Source organism: Hypanus sabinus, chromosome 16 (assembly GCF_030144855.1).
Source record: "Hypanus sabinus isolate sHypSab1 chromosome 16, sHypSab1.hap1, whole genome shotgun sequence".
NCBI lineage: Eukaryota > Metazoa > Chordata > Chondrichthyes > Myliobatiformes > Dasyatidae > Hypanus > Hypanus sabinus.
In genome coordinates, this window is record NC_082721.1 from 6137175 (window position 1) to 6152098 (window position 14924).

The window sequence follows — 14924 nt, forward strand, 5'->3', positions numbered from 1 at the left end:
AAAAAACAATACCTAACATTTCTACTGGTGGAACATTTCACATTTTTCCACATGGCACTCCATTTGCCTTGTAACTGTTCCATATCCTCTTGAAGATTCTGTGTATCCTTATCATGACTTGTATTCCACCTGGTTTGGTGACATCTGCAGCTTTGGAAATGTTATAATTGGCTTGATGCTGAAATGAGCTTTTGTCCTTAAACAGTTATCCTGGTATCTTAAACAAGAGAAAATCTGCAGGTGCTGGAAATCTAAACAACACAGCTGCTGAAGGGTTTTGGCCTGAAATGTCGACTGTACTTTTTTATATAGATGCTGCCTGGCATTTTGTGTGTATTATGCTGGTGTCCCTCTTGTCACTCCCTTCCAGCTGAGAAGGACCCTATTCCCACCCATTTTATCTGTTAACTATTTCTCAATCCGTGCATAAAGGAAAATCCAAAAACTGCGGATGCTGAAAATCTAAAAGAGAAGCATAAACTGCGTGAAACACTCAGCTATTAGGTAGTTTTTTTCGAAGAAGAACTTGTTAACTTGTTGAGTCTGGGGCATTTCGACAGACTGAGAAATGCAGGTTAGTGTTTGATAGGAGAGAAAGATGAGGGAGGATGTATGGAAGGAACAAAGAGAATATCTTTGATAGGATGAATCTAATTGTCTTAATAGGGACAACTATTAGCACTTTCATCTTTTGTAAAGGGAGAGACCATAGGACATCTCTTTTGGACTCATGCCATCAGAGATTCCCCTTGTTTTACATGTCCCTCCTTCATGCTTCCTCCAACTGCAAACTATATAGCTTGTATTTTTCTCTTCCCTAACTTTGAAGAGTTATGGACTTGAAATATTAACTGTTCCTCCTTCCACAGATACTGCCTGAACTGCTGGAAGTTTCCAACATTATCTGCTTTGATCACCATTCCACATGATAGTGCTCATAATCTTCCTGTTTGAGCCATTGTCTAAAGATGTCTGAAAATCCAGATGCGCCACATCCACTCTAATACTCTACTAGATATATCCACTAAGAATTCCAAAGTAGTCGGGCATCATTTTCCTAGTGTATATTCATATTGACTTCTCCCCATCATATAATTGTTATTTTCTGTCACGTGCTTTATTAGAATTTAGGATTTCCTTGCTGTAGATATTAATCTAAGAGGTTGGCACTTACTACTTTTAATTCTCCTTAAATAATGAGGTTACAATTTCAACCCTCCAATTCCTCTAATGTATCTGCCTCTACCATGACTCCTGGCTGAGTGTTCCAGTCACCCACCAAAAAAGCCACCTGACATTTCTCCTCTCATTTCCTCCAATCTCCTTAACATTGTACTGTGAAAGGTAGATTTTTTTTCCTCTTTTGTTGTTGTTCTGCATTCCACAGACTCTCTGGCTATGTGGGTGGTATGATGTAATTACTTGATACTGGTAATGAGAAAGATCAATAAACAATCTTTAAATGGGGTTGATTGTTGATGACCATCAACACTCAATATTTATTTTTTATCAATATTTCAATATCAATATCAATATTTATTTTTAGAGATACAGAAAGGAACAGGCTCTACCAGCCCAATGAGCCAAACTGCCCAGCAACCCACCTGTTCATTCCTAGCCTCATCACAGGACAATTTACCAATGACCAGTTAACCTACTAACCAGTACATCTATGGACTGTGGGAAGAAACCAGAGCACCCGGAGGAAACACACATGGTCACAAGGAGGATCTAAAAACTTCTTACAGATGGTGTCAGAATTGAACTCCGCTCCAATGCCCAAGCTGTAATAGTGCCATGCTACCATGGCGCCCAACTGTATTAGCAATTGGGTTAAGTATGTGAATAGGTTGAATCTACCACTGGAAAGATTCAAAGTCATTTAAAATTATTTTAAGGTCACATCTGAGGAGACTGCTGAAAGCAGAAATATGAACATCTCAGATCTAGAGCCATTGCACTGTGAAATGTAATTTGAAATAGTTGTCACGTAACTAGTGATTTCCTTCTAATTTTACACACCCACAGTGACCTCTATTACTCATAGTGGATGATTGCTTGGTGTTATATAAACAGAAAAATATTGCAAGCACACAGCAGGTCAGGCAGCCCCCAGATAAAGATAAGCAGTTAACATTTCAGGTTCTGGTTCCTCTGTCACAAACAAGAGAAAATCTGCAGATGCTGGAAATCCAAGCAACAGGCACGTACAATGTTGGAGGAACTCAGCAGGACAGGCAGCATCTATGGAAGTAAGTACAGTTGATGTTTCAGGACAAGACCCTTCATCAGGACTGGAGGAAAAAAGATGAGTCAGGGTAAGAAAGTGGGGGGAGGGGAGGAAGAAACAGTAATAGGTGAAACTGGGAAGGTTGGGGGGTGGGGGGGGGAAAGAGGTGAAGTAAAGAGCTAGGAAGTTGACTGGTAAAAGAGATAAAGGGCTGGAGAAGGAGGGAAAGAGGAGTACCAGAGGGAGGTGATGGACAAGTAAGGAGATGAGTTGAGAGTGGGGAATGATGAAGGGGGTGGGGGCATTCCAGTAAGTTTGAGAAATCTATATTCATGCCATCAGGTTGAGGCTACCCAGGCAGAATACAAGATGTTGCTTTTCCAACCTGAACATGGCCACCCATTTTAATTCCACTTCCCATTCCCATTCCAACATATCATCCATGGCCTCCTCCACTGTTGTAAAGAGGCCACATTCTGTTTGGAGGAGCAACACCTTATCTTCTTTCAAACTGATGAATGGTATGAACATCAATTTCTTAAACCCCTTCATCATTCCCATTTCTCTCTCACCTTATCTCCTTACCTGACCATCACCTCCTTCTGTTCCCCCCTTTTCTTTCTTCCATGGCCTTCTGTCCTCTCCTTTCAGATTCCCCCCTTCTCCTGCCCCGTATATCTTTCATCAATCAACTTCCCAGCTCGTTACTTCACCTCTTCCCCGCTATCCCCCATCTTCTCAGTTTCACCTATTACAAGGTGTTTCTTCCTCCCCTCCCCTTCTAATTGACATCCTGATGAAGGGTCTTGACCTGAAACGTCGACTATCTATTCATTTCCATAGTTGCTGCCTGACGTTCTGAGTTCCTCCAGCATGTGTGTGTTGTCTGGTTCTTCTGTGTTACTTTGTGGCTGTGTTGCTTAAAGGCTATGGGATCACGTCCAACAAGCCAGACTACACTAATATAGAAAAATTGAGTCAAACTGATAAAGGGCAGAATTGGCATATTCTAATACAGGTAAGAGGATGAATGCAAGAAATTCTGCAAAGCTGAAAATCCAAAGCAGCACACACAGATTGCTGGAGCAACTCGCGGTCATGTAATGTTTAGCGCGGCACTATTACAACTCGGCATTGTGGAGTTTGGAGTTCAGTTTCAGCACCATCTGTAAAGAGATTGTACATTCTCTGAGAACTGTGTGGTTTTCCTCCAGGTGCTTCAGTTTTCTCCCACAGTCCAAAAACGCACCAGTTGTTAGCATAATAGATCATTGTAGATTGTCCTGTGATTAGGCTTGTGTTAATTATGTGGGTTGTTGGACAGTGTGTCTCATTGGAGCTGGTAGGGCCTGTTCTGTGTTATATTGATAAAGACATTGAATTCTGCAAATCAGACAGCATCTATGGAAATGAATGGGCTGAGACTCTTCATTGGGACCCTGATGAAGGGTCTTCGCCCAAAACATCGACTGTTTATTCATTTCCATTGATGCTGCCTAACCTGCTGAGTTCTCTCATATTTCATGTGTGTTGTTCTAGAAAGAGTGTGAAAGGCTGTATCCTGTTCAGACTGAAGATGATGAGGTATTGTTTTCAAACGTGTATTAGGCACAAGAAGTTTCGGGCAGTTAGTCCAGAATGGGAGTGGGTGGGCATTAAACTGAGAGACCACTAGAACGTCAATGTTATTTGCATGGATTGAACATGGGTGTTCTACAGAACAATCACCCAATCTGTGTAAGGTTACTGCAGTTTAGATGAACTTCTACTTGATGTTGGTCGGCACAATAAAAAAATACAGCAGATAATACACGAACAAAAATATTAATGTACAAATTACACATAAGAGCCACCTTAAGAGATGCTTTGTATAGATCTGCCTGGGCCCAAAGCATTCTATTTGCTTATGTGCTGTTTAAATAAAGTATGATTTGAGCATGGTAAAGTTCTGCTGTGGTTCCTTAAGTTTATCATAGCTGGGGGAAAGTACTGGTGATGAGCTCCCACTACCAATTAAATGCTCTCAATGGTGTGCGTCTCAAATAGCCTCTGACAACCAAGTCCAACTCCTAGCCTTCATGTGTGGCTTAGCTACTAAGCCTGGTGAAACAGTTTCTACTGACAGGAGAAGGAGCAAAGATGGATTACTGATGCCTTAAAGCTAGTCGGTCTGGGCATATGGGGCTGCCATCTGTGGCTGGTAGCTAATCTAGGAGAAGGAAAACTCTGATCTCAAACCTCTGCTGCCTTGTGGCTATACCCACTCATGGGGAAGGGTTTGGGAGTAAACCCTGAGGGGAAGTCCCTAAGCTAGTCCTACATTGAGTTAAACACTGTCTGGCGACTCCTGCAATACCTCTGGTACCAAACTTTCTTGGTCTCTGTCGTTGCTTTGGATTCATCAGCTGCGTGTGTCGTGATTTCTCGTGCCCCACAAACGACCAGGAGACGCAGAAGATTCTTCAAGAAGGGTTAAACTTTAATTTGCAAATCAAAGCTGAGACAGTCATTGAGCTAGTCGTTGATTGCCCACCGATCCTTGTTCATAGCATTTTTTAATAGCAATCTCCTGGTTTAGTTGTATTAGCATATCACAAGTACATTCGCCACTATTGTTTCTACCCATTGACTTAATCATGTTCTAATCTACATCTCTTAGCTACCTCTCATTAACACACCATTATAACTTACATCTCTTAGCTAGCCTCATTAACACCCCATTATCTTCTACATTCTTAAGATTTCATTCTACTAAATTGGATACATACATAGCAAATAGCAAGCTCAAAGCTGACTACAAAGTTTTGGTTACACAGCAAACAATGCAACTTTTATACTCCAATATATCCCCCCTTTGAGACCCATAGGGTCTCTCACAGAGAAAGACTAAGAGTCCGCGCACAAAAGCCCCAATAAACTCAAGCACTTATTCCCAAATCTCGGGTTAAACTATAATTTTCTGCGCCAAGACCTCAAAGTATTCTCTCCCTGTTACCTTGGGCCGCTGAGCCAAAAACCCATCCCTTTGTACCTGAGACAGGGAAAAAAAACTCAGAAGTCCTTACAATCTACTCCCACACTGTCGTTTTGCTCTTGTTCATCCTGCAGGTGTTGTAGGCTGTAACGGTCGGTGTTTCTTTCTCCACTAAGCTTGCTTCAGTAATTGCCACGAGCATCGGAAATTGTTTGGTTGCAGCACGCACTACAAGAGACTTGAGACAAGGAAGAAAACAGCACAGCACAAGCACACAGCTCAACAGTACAACACTGACAGTTATTGCCATTTTAGTCAGCCATGCTCCCCATCCTCTGAGTTTACTTTCTAACCAGTCAAATAACTGATGTCCGACCCTGCATTCTGTGCGCATACCTCGCACTGTGACAAGACAAAGTCCACTGAAGCCTGTAAATAAGGTGACCAAAAACCATCCTTTATTTTCTTTATCACTCCCCCCCCCCCATTTGCACAATGGTCAATCCCATGCACTCCTGAAATCAGAATCGTCAGTAGAGGGGTGGGCGCTACCAACAAACCATCTTCCATGCTCCACAAGCCTTCCGGGTTCTGCTTGGCCCCCCTTCGTCTCCACATTGTCTGTTCTGCCAAAGTTGCCTTACCTTGTATTTCAATTAGGTCCTCTACCACAGGTTCTGGAGCTAGGCTTACCTGGGGGGCAATGACAGCTGATGTACATCCAGATGCTTTTCTGGCTGTCTCGTCCGCAGCTTGATTTCCCTTTGTTATTAACTCATTTCCCTTTTTATGTGCCTGGCATTTTACTATAGCCAATGCTTTAGGTTTCATCATGGCTTTTATTAAGTCTAGAATTCGCTGACAATGTTGTATGGGATTTCCACTACTTTTTTTAAAACTTCTCTGTTTCCACACTGCCCCAAACAAATGGCATACTCCATGAGCATATGCCGAATCAGTATAGATGTCTACTTTCTCACCTTCCATCATTTCACACGCAGCTGTCAGGGCTTTGATTTCCGCTAGTTGGACAGAACATGGTTGGGGACAGGACTCCATCCTAATAATCTTATAGCTTGACTGATCCTGCTGCACTACTGAGAACCCTGCATGATTTCCATCATAATCCCTATAACAAGAGCCATCTACAAACAGAACCTTTTTATCTGCATCCTCTGATGGTTCTGACTGTAAATCTGCTCTCAATTTGGCAAATGCCTTCATCTTCCCTACACAATCATGGGGTTCTCCTTCATAGCCCAAAGGGACAAAATCGGCTATATTACTGGTAGTGCATCTCTGTATAGTTAAGTCTGGAAATGTCAATAGCATTTGATACGCTGCTATCCTGGCTGGTGTCAGCACAAATTTCCCTCTTTCCAGCAATTCTTCTACTTTGTGGTGTGTGTACAGAGTCACAGGATAGCCCAGGGTTACACAGGGTGGATACCCCTGAGCCACCTCATCTAGTCTCGTACTGTAGTATGCTATCGGCTGCTTTGCTTTTCCTGTGCCTGTCTCTTGTGTTAGAACCGCTGTGACATAACCCTCCTGTCGGTTGGATACATACAAATGAAAAACCTTCTCGTAGTCAGGCAAAGCTAATTGCTGGTGCTGACTGCAATTCCTGCCTAATAGTATTGAAAGCTATCTCCACCTCTCCATTCCACTGTAAGCCGTTCTTCAAATTTGTATGTTCTGCTTCTTTTATTATCTTTCTAAAAGATGCCAGAATCTCAGCATATTCTCCTATCCAATCTGAGCTGTACCCTGCCATTCCCAAAAACATCATCATCTGCCCTACTGTCTGGGGTTTTGGGGCCTTAGTTATTGCTTCAATCTGATCTGGTGCTATCGCCTTCACTCCCTTGGATATAACCCTGCCTAAGTATTCCACTTGCTGCGTGCAAAATTGCAGTTTCTTTTTGGATACTTTATGTCCTCTGTGCGCCAGCTTCTCTAACAGAGTTATAGTGTCCTGCTCACACTGTTCCTTACTGTGGGAACAAATCAACAGGTCATCCACACACTGTAACAATGTACTTTCCAATGGTATGCCCTCTAGGTCTGCCTTCAACACCTGATTAAAAACATGTGGTGAATGTTTAAACCCTTGCAGCATTCCGCTATAGATATACTGAGCACCTCTGTAAGTAAATGCAAACAGATACTGACACTGGTCGGCTAGAGGAATGCTGAAGAAAGCCGAACACAAATCAATCACTGAAAAGTAACTTGCTTCTGGTGGAACATTAGTCAAAAGTGTGTGTGGGTTGGGGACTACCGCTGGCCAGTCCTCTACTACATCATTTACCGCTTGCAAATCATGCACCAATCTCCACTTAGATTTATCTGCTTTTAAGACTGGCAGCAACAAGGTATTGCATGGACTGTTCTTTTAAGCACTCCTATTTCAAGCAACCCCTGCACTGTCGATGCTATTCCCTCTTCTGTTTCTGGTCTTAGAGGGTATTGGGTGGAATTGCTCCTTTTTTCCAGCCTTATTTCCACCGGACTAGCTATTTTTATTTTCCCTACGTCCGTGTCATGCTGTGACCACAGAATAGATGGCAACTCATCTAACTTTCTACCTTTCTGCTGGCCTCTTTCCTTTCCCAGCAATGGCATGTGTGGTTGGGGAGTTATTTCGACCTCTCTCACTGTCCCTACCATATCTACACTTACCATTATTTTAATGCAATTGTTGTCTTCTGATATCCACACCTCTGGCGTGATTTTCCTCCACACTGTTATGGTTTCAGCACTCTTAACTAAGGGTCCTAAGTCTTTAGACTGATATCCCTTGTTTACCAACAACGTTACGTGGGGCGCAGCCTCCGCTATCCTAAAAAGGTGTTTCACTTAACTTCTAAAGCTGCCCCTTCCTTTCCAATTATCACAGCCTCCCCTTTCAGGTGCTGTTGGGTACATGCCTCCAGGTGCCATCTCTCCTCTAACTCCCTGTTCTGAGTCTCGTCAAAAATCACTGTACAATGTAGCTCAGATTTGGGCATTACAGCCCTGGGTAATATAGCCTGCAAGCCCTTTTTCCATTTTTCCCAGGTTTCCTGAATCTGATCTGCGATGTCTCCTATCCAAAAGACATTAGCCTTCTTGTCTTCTCGCACTATCAATTGAGCCCCTGCTCTTTCCACACCCAGCCCGTTTCTGGTGCATTCTAATTTTAATTCCAGTTTCAATAAGGCATCTCTGCCTAACAAATTAATCGGAGTTCTTTTAAATACTAGCACCGGCAAAACAATTCCTTTATTTCCCATTCTCAACTGCACTGGAGACGTGCACTGTGTCAACTGTGTTTTCCCTAAGAACCCTACCGTCTTAATAAACTTTGCTGACATGGGAAGGTGAAGGGCATACTGTGGCTGTACGCAAATGTACGTGGCTCTAGTATCTATCATCATTGGTGTCAGTTGCTCTTCTAACATAACCTGAACAATGGGTTCCTCGTCTGCCTCCCTTGTTATCATTGGGTAATGTCCCTTCCCACTCGAGTTCTCGGGGCACCCCTAATACCTCGCATAGGGGTTCACAGGTCTGCTTGGGCCTGTGGGGGCTGGTCCTTGGCTAAACTTTAGTTCCCTTCTTATCTTCTGCTGGTGTGTGACAGGCCATGGTGTAAACGGACAATCTCTTCTCATGTGACCTGGCTGATTACATCCCCAGCGCAATCTCTCTACCTCTCTTTCCGTTTCCTCACTGGTCCCCTCTGCCCATAGCTCCTCTGTCCCCCTCCTTGGGACTTCCAGTCCTCTCTGGGCTGTTTGAATTTAGTCTGTTCCTGATAGGGCATTTGTGGGAATGCTCCTCCAAAGACGTTGATTATTGGCATGGGGTTTTCCGGCCCTTGTCTTACAGTATGATCGGTTCCTCCATATAGCGGTGCTTCATCCAGTTCGATGGCTGTACTCGGACCGGTGGTTGCTGGCAGCATCTTTTTACTTTTCTTTTTTTCCTTCTTTTTGAGTTCTTCGAGCTGCATTTGTATTAACTTTCTTTGTACCTCTTCCTGCTGCTCAGCCAACCTTCATTTGTCTTTCCGGTATTTCTCAACCGCATGGACTACGTGGTCTCTAAATTCTTGTGGGGTCATTGACATCAGCCCAACCACCTCCTCCAGTTTGGATTTTACTTGCGGAGGCATTGCATCCAAAATGCTATGTCGGAACGGTGTGGTGATAAATAAGCTATTTTCCACCTCTTGCTCAGTCTGCAGTCTCCACCTTTTCAACTAGTTTTCTACGTAGGCTGCTGGGTTTTCAGTATCTCCCAGTGGATCCCCCTTTAAGGCTTTGGGGTCCACTTTGGGTGGATAAAGCTTCCTGAGGGCCTGCCATACCCTCTGCCTCACTCTGTCAAACCCGCATCCATCAGTTCTCGGGTTGTTCGAGTTTACTATGCCAGCCATTTCCATTAGTTTGTTAAATTTGGAGGTTCCCATCAACCTTATCAATAGTGCCTTCAAATCTCCCATAGCCAATAATCGTCCTGCCGTTTCTTCTTCAAAGGCTCTAATCTATTTCCCTGCTCCTTCATGTAGATTGGGCAGAGTGTTTTTCAGCCCTTCTAGGTCCTGGGATCCCCAAGGGATATACTGCACTTGTCCTGATCCTTTAACCAACAACGGCATCATTCTTCCTCCTCCTTCCCACCTGCCCTGGCTCTCCCCTTCGCCTGACTCCCCATCTGTCTCAGGGTATGTCTTTACTGCCTCCCACACAAATTTCTCCCAGGTCTTCTTCTTCCCTCGGTCTCCCTGTGGAGTCCTTCCTTTCTGTCCTGATTCAATACTTGGTTGGCCCCTGGAGTATTTTTCGCATCTCCTCTGGCAATCCCCTCTCAGTAACTTCTGTAGCTCTCTCTCTACTTCCGCAAGTCGCTTCCCTACCGCCTCCTTCTACTCTTCTAGGCTCCTGCCTCCTATCTCTTCCCCACAAATTCTCGCATCCTCTCTCTCTCCACTTAATTCTTGCTCTTCCAATGAGTCACCTTCTCTTTCTTCCTGTCTGTGTCTGTACACCTGTGGCAAGGACTCCTCATGATCCTTACTCGTGCTTGATTCCCTTCTCTCTTGTGTTTCTCGAAGACTCTCATCTATCTTTTTTCCACTTCCTCTTGAATGCCTCATCTCTTCCTGCCCTGATGAGCCACTTTATTTTCTAGTCTGTTTATTTCTATGGTATAACCGATACTCCTCATACTCCTTTTCCTCTCTCAAGTATTGCATCAGTTCAATCTCTTCTTTCATTTCTCTCTTTGCCTGTTCCACCTTTATCCTTTCTGCCTGTACCTCCTTCCATATCGCTGCTTTTTCCTTCTTGTATTGTCTTTTTTCCTCCTCATTATCCCAAACTTGTACTTCTCCCTGCATGTTTACTGTTCCCGTCAGCAGGGGGCACTGCTTAGGGGTTCCTTCCTCATTATAGGGAGGGGGCTTTTCTGTTTCTTTCACATCCGGGTACAGAGCTGAAGCCAGCTTCTCACTGTACCTTCCTTTCTCTCTAACAGGCTGTTTCTCCAGCACCTTAGTGTCTTCCTCACTTGTAATCAATATTCTACCTGTCCTCCTCAGCCTTTCTCCCTCCGTTCTGAAGAGTTTTAGCACTTCCATTTCTCGTTCTCTTTTTTGCCCTCTTTTCTTAGATTTATCTTTTGGTTTATAATTTTTAATTAGTGCCTCCATTTCTTCGCACAAGCTAACATCAAACATTCCTTCTCTTGGCCATTTTGTGACCAGGTTTTTGGTTCTTTTTTTCCCATTTTTCTGAAGTTTTTGTGATCTCATATTTATTTACCGGGATTATTTGCTCAGAATCTCTACTGCCGTTCCTTTGCCTGTCATGTTGTTCTCTCTTTTTAAGGTATTTTAGAGATTCATAGTTCGTTTACTCGATAATATTATTTACTCTTAATTCTATGCCTAGTCTATCATCTATCTACCAGTGCTTTAAACTATATATTGGACTGTCGTTGTTTCCTATTCTGTTCTGCCTGTACAGACCTCTATTCAAAGCGGTATCCACAGAACTTTCTCTTTGCACCTCGTCTATTCAGACCCTTTTCTCTTAAGGCGATATCCACGAGGATTTTCTCTATTTTCTTTTCCCTGCCCGTTCAGACCTTCATTTCATACGAAGCGGTATCCACAGGGATTTTCTCTATGCACCTCGTCTATTCAGATCCTTATCTCTTAAGGCGGTATCCACGAGGATTTTCTCTATTTTCCTTTCCCTGCCCGTTCAGACCTTCGTTTCATACGAAGCGGTATCCACAGGGATTTTCTCTATGCACCTAGTCTATTCAGACCCTTATCTCTTAAGGCGGTATCCAGGAGGATTTTCTTTATTTTTCCTTTCCCTGCCCGTTCAGACCTTCATTTCATATGAAGCGGTATCCACAAGGACTTACCAACACCACGTGGAATTTTTCTTCACTTAACTTCTTATTAGCTTATTTGTACTTACCCTCACTGCAGTGTTCTTGATCAATCCTCTGAGCCTCCTGTTAATCCCCAATTCTGCCAGATTCTTTGGACCGGAGAGACCCTTCAGCAGAGGTTCCACATTTCTGAGACTCCAAGACCTCCCCAAAACCAACAGAATTCTTAGTCCAAATTGTCGCAAAAAGTGCTTACTTTTTGTTTGGGTGCACCCTTAGTTCTGTTAGCCTTGTGGGGGTCCCTGGAGGACTGGGAAGCGTCCCCAATCTGCCTTTTCCTTTCCGTGGGTCTCTTTCAGGTCCTGTCACGGTCGCCAATTTTGTCGTGGTTTCTCGTGCCCCACAAACGACCAGGAGACGCAGAAGATTCTTCAAGAAGGGTTAAACTTTAATTTGCAAATCAAAGCTGGGACAGTCATTGAGCTAGTCGCTGATTGCCCACTGATCCTTGTACATAGCATTTTTTATAGCAATCTCCTGGTTTAGTTGCATTAATATATCCAATCTGTCTACAGTTGCATATCACAAGTACATCCGCCACTATTGTTTCTACCCATTGACTTAATCATGTTCTAATCTACATCTCTTAGCTACCTCTCATTAACACACCATTATCTTCTACATTCTTAAGATTTCATTCTCCTACTAAATTGGATACATGCATAGCAAATAGCAAACTCAAAGCTGACTTGCAACTTTTATACTCCAATACTTGGAGGGGGGAGCCTACTGCATGGGCAACAGCTTGCTCTCCATATTGTACTGCCCTAGTGTGGGTATTATGGTTGACCTTAACCAATGGAGGGCCTCAGGAATGTTACAATGTAAGAAGAAACAAACTTACATTGTTTTTGAGCTTTTTTTCATTTAAATTGTTGAGAAGTTTGCAAACTATTGGTGTAAATCTTTATTTTGTCTTCCCAACTTGTCTCTATCAACATTGAGGTTGAGAAATCTATTCAGGTATCTCTAGTATGTCCCTTCTTGCTATCCCACCAAGAAAACCTAAGATTTTCTTAGATCTTGAACCCAAATCTTTCTTTAGTGTCCTCCTTTCAAATTTGTCCTGTGAATGAGACCAGTCTCCAGTTTCCACAAAAGCTGTGTACGGTTCCCTGTGTCCTTCAACTTTTATTCATTTTGATCTCTTCATCCTTAGATGAATTACTAGCCTCAACTCTCTCTGCCTTCTGTTTCCCAAAGTCATTGACTATCCTTTTGCTGCTTCACTCTATATCCAAATTTCCTCAGCCTTTTAGCTTGGAAATTTTCCAATCAGGTTTCATTTCCTTCCATAGTATTGAAATGCTTCTCATCAATGGGACACATATTACATATAACAATGAATGTTGTAATCCTAAATAACTGTGATACATGTGATTTGTCCTTCGGGCAGATGGGGCTTGTCAGCTGTGCTTGGCAGCTCATCTAGAAGGAAAACTGATTTCAAACCTCCACTGCCTTCCTGCTTTTCCCACTCATGGAGAAGGCTTCAGATGTAAACCTTGAGGTAAAATCTGGAGATGGAATCCTTAAGGCAGTCCAATGCTGAGTGCCAAACTGTATCAGTCTTTGCCATTCCTTTGGATTCATCAGTTATGTGGAAAGGGAGAAGCTCTACCTGGGCAGCAGTTTGCTCTCCATGTCATACTGCCCTGGCTTGCATATGACAACTAGAATGCAACATCCATGGTTGACTCTGACCAGCGGAGGGCCTCACAGATGTAATTTGTCATGTTATTGGATATCATTTTACTGATCATGCTTCTCAGCTGACTGCATCTTTTGTCATTATTTAATCCCACCATCTCCTCCAGCAAATCTCTACCATCACCTTTCTTGTTGGGACTTCTTATTTTCTGCCTGTTTATTAATTGGTGGCAAGAGAATTGGTTACAATCGTTTCTCCACAAGCACTGTTGCTTCTGGTACCTGCCCTGAGGATTAATCAAAAATGCGGTGTTGGTGCTTTAAGCCTCCTACCTGTTTAAAATGGCAAGAAGCCGAAATGTGGTGCAGTATCTCTACCCTCCTTGTTCATGCTGGATAGACTAGTTAAAATTGGAATATAGTATTGTCATTCCAGAAGGAACATTCATTGTGGTCACATATTGAAGATTTTGCTGAGAGGAGAAAGAGACAATATTAGAGACCAATTAGGATAAAATGGACAAGTAATTGGTAATAATACCAGTATCTTTTTAGAGATGAGTATCTGCCCATAATATCATGTTATATGTGGAAATACCCTGTTTTATGGAGTAACAATTTGCACTATAAAGTTACAATATTGACAAACTTGTCTTCTAAACTTTCAATTAATTTTCAATATAAGAAAGCAACCAAATCAGATGAGTTTCTATTATTCTTTGATATTAGTTTGAGTCTTAAAATCCAGCTAGTTGGTGTAAGATAATTTTGGAAAACAACTGATGTAACAGGCAAATTTGCTCTTGCATACTAATGAATTTGATGATGCTGTTTTTTGATTAAAATAGAAGATTGCTGGAAATTATTCACCTATTTGGCTCTTGCAAAACATGTAAAGAGATACAAGAAGAGATGCAAGATATTTTCATTTTTGTACCTCAGTAAATGAGCTATGCAGATTAGAGAATATTATTGCTATTTTGTTCGATAATATGCAGAATAACTATTGTTCAGAGACTATACTTAGGCCTCAAGGAGAGATGCTCCAATGTCTGTTGGTACTTCACTTTGCTATTGCTGTCTTTTCTAGGCCTGGCGGTGGGCTTTACAGTATTGACAGCATGCCAGATCTTCGAAAGAAAAAACCCAAAAATCTTGTTAGTGATTTGGTGAGACATCTCTTTTCTCCCACAGTGACCTGCCACTATGCTGTGAAGCATCTGATAGATAAGGAACTTTGCCTGTTGCCTTGCTTGCTAGTAATTCTCTCTGATTTTTTTTTTGTTTATGTTTGGTTTCTTTCTTTTGTCTTTTGTTTCACTTGTAACTGTAGGGGAGCAGCCGTTAAATTTCTGCGTAGCATTGACAGCATGCCTGATATTAAGCCGCGGCGTAAATCCCTCCCACTGGTCAGCGACCTGGTGAGAAAATCCTTGTCTGCTATATTCAAGGGAGGGCATTACCACTTAAGATGCAGCTAGTTTTCTTCAATACGACACAGGCTTCTGGGTTCAGCACTGGGCTGAAAGACTTTGGTTTCTAAAATTTCAATTACCAGACAATCTTAAAATGTACATTCTAATTGAATAAACAAAGCTAAATAATTGGTACAAA

General features: G+C 42.5%; 1 protein-coding gene across 1 annotated transcript in view; it reads left to right on the forward strand.

Annotated features, from left to right (window-relative positions):
* The window catches only part of unc13a (unc-13 homolog A (C. elegans)), a 299553-nt gene that overhangs the window by 145602 nt on the left and 139027 nt on the right, over nt 1-14924 (forward strand). The window contains exon 13 of the mRNA XM_059992392.1: nt 14401-14479. Within this exon, the coding sequence (XP_059848375.1) occupies nt 14401-14479 (79 nt within the window). The remainder of the gene's footprint in view (nt 1-14400; nt 14480-14924) is intronic.